Below are 2316 nucleotides of genomic sequence, written 5' to 3'. Positions count from 1 at the left end.
TACGTATAGGTCAAGGCTTAGGGGGTGTTTGGTTTGTGTTTTAAATAACCATTTTCAGTTTTTAAACAACATTTCGCACATTTTAATGTACTTTTTCACCCACACATATTTCCATAATATTTTCAAATAACAATTTTTAATTTTAAAATACATGTACATCATTAATCTTTACAATTTTTTTTTTTTTGGTAATAACGTTGGATAATTTTTACGAAAGTAGTGTAAAATATATACTGCAAACAAGATCCCGAGGTGGTACGTAAAATCACTAGAGATGAGGGATATAGGGAGGAGCAATATTAATGGTAGTCACATCAGAGACACGTACCATATTTATTAGCTTGAAAGCTTAAAATTTTCAATAAATTTTACCATACAACTCTGCATTTATGGCTAGGTATATTACTCAAGTGCTGGTTAGAGTTCACGTAAAAGAAGCACTTTCAATTCAGTAAATTCTTCCATAAACATCATCCTTTCTTCCATGGAACTAAAAGGCTTGAGTCCTGTGACAAATTGTGAGCAATCTTCTTGGGCACCCTCTTTCATGTGACCTTCTATAATCACACACTCCTTAGTCCCCTACTCTTGCCTGTGATTTGCTTCAATTCCGTATTCCTTCAAGCGCCCCTTTAAATATAGAACACCTTCTCAATTTTCCTTTCACACCATCTCCATCTCAATATTTATCTTGCTCTTACAATAGCTAGCTCACTCAAGAGAGAGTGAAAGAGAAAGCCATGAAGATTAAGGGTTTTGCTTGTGTTGCTGTTCTTCTCATTGTTCTCCTTTTAGTCCCAGAAGAAGTTAGTTCCGTGAGACACATTGGCCGGCCACGGTCACGTACGAGACTCTCTCTCTCTCTCTCTTAGGCTTTATTTTTTATGTTCACTAATAAGTTTCTAACTACTTTATATGTTTTCGGGTTGATTAGGAAGTAGGTTTTAAATATAGAGTTTGGGTCTATATAATTATATAAAGCCACAACTTCTTCTTCTTCTTTTTTTCTTTTTTTTTTTGAGTATTTTTACTTTTGAGTTTTTGTCAAATTATGGGAAATAATATCTTAAAGTTTTAGTAGAGTTTCTTCTTAAAAGTTCCAAGTTTCAACTTTACCCATAAAAATGTTTTTAATTTTAAGGGTCACTTAGAACAATTTTTTTTTTTTTTAAATTACCTTTGTAGAGATAAAGTAGGCTATGCTAAACATAGCTCTAGACAGACCCTAAATAGTTCCTAAATGTCCAAAAGCCATTTATATTAGATTTGTGGCCAAAGTTTTATGTTTAAGAGCTAGGTATTTAATTTTAATTATCATAATAGCATATTAACTTATTAAATTCTTTTCCTTTGTCTTTGTTAAACAGGCCATAGCCATGGCCATTCCACAAAGCCCAAAACAAAAGATGGCATGGAGGCAAAATCCGGTTTCTATTGGGAAAGAAGGCCAACGATGCGAATGGGAGCCGATACGCTCCAAATTGCAGGGTCAAGGTTGCCTGATTGCTCTCATGCTTGTGGAGCATGCTCACCATGTCGATTAGTCATGGTGAGCTTCGTTTGTTCATCACTTGAAGAGGCTGAGACATGTCCTATGGCTTACAAGTGTATGTGTAATAACAAGTCTTATCCTGTTCCGTGAATCCCATATCTTATCTTATATATATATTCCATCCCAATTATGTAACATTGTAACATAGTGATCCTCATCTTTTTCTTTTTTCCCTTTGGGCCCCCCCCAAAATTTTCTTTGTAAGCTAGACATGACTTCGTATGTGTAATCAGAGAGTTTCTAGTTAGTGAACAATGTAATCGAATCAACAAAATTCTAGCATTCAAGTGCTGTAATTTCCAGAAAGTGAAAAATTGGTTAGTATGGTTCAGTTAGTGTTTAGATGACAAAATTATGTGGTTCGTTCATAACATGGGCCTAGGCTTAACTTATTACTTATTAGACTTTACTGGCCAAGCTTCAAACTCTTTTGCTATTGGTTGTAAAGGCTCTGTCGGCTTGGATGTTGCTGACAAGAAAGTGATGGATGGGCTAGGAGGCAAGGCTCAGAACCCAAAGTCTGACATTAGACTTGACTAATGACTATAACAGTTTTACAACTTAACGTGGATTGAGTAAACGTAATTGGGCCAAGCTAAAAGCTTTCGTTGACTATAGGCTCACTTTAGGTCCACCCTGTTTATCATAAAACGATTCATTTATGTATTATATGCCGTGGGAACAGTGCACACACAGGAGACAAACTGGCTGGCACGTAACGATTATCATGTGTTGTTTCTGCCGTTCATAAAAATCGTATAAGC

At 35.5% G+C, this 2316-nt stretch overlaps 1 protein-coding gene across 1 annotated transcript; it reads left to right on the top strand.

The window, feature by feature from the left end:
• The first annotated feature begins 428 nt into the window (after window positions 1-428).
• On the top strand, window positions 429-1684 carry LOC115958566. The gene is made up of 2 exons (XM_031076993.1): window positions 429-843; window positions 1368-1684. Exons 1-2 carry the CDS (start codon window positions 741-743, stop codon window positions 1640-1642), a joined length of 378 nt encoding a protein of 125 aa, XP_030932853.1. The 5' UTR covers window positions 429-740; the 3' UTR covers window positions 1643-1684.
• The last annotated feature ends 632 nt before the right edge of the window (window positions 1685-2316 follow it).

Source organism: Quercus lobata, chromosome 8 (assembly GCF_001633185.2).
Source record: "Quercus lobata isolate SW786 chromosome 8, ValleyOak3.0 Primary Assembly, whole genome shotgun sequence".
NCBI lineage: Eukaryota > Viridiplantae > Streptophyta > Magnoliopsida > Fagales > Fagaceae > Quercus > Quercus lobata.
This window is presented reverse-complemented; position numbering and strand designations above follow the sequence as displayed.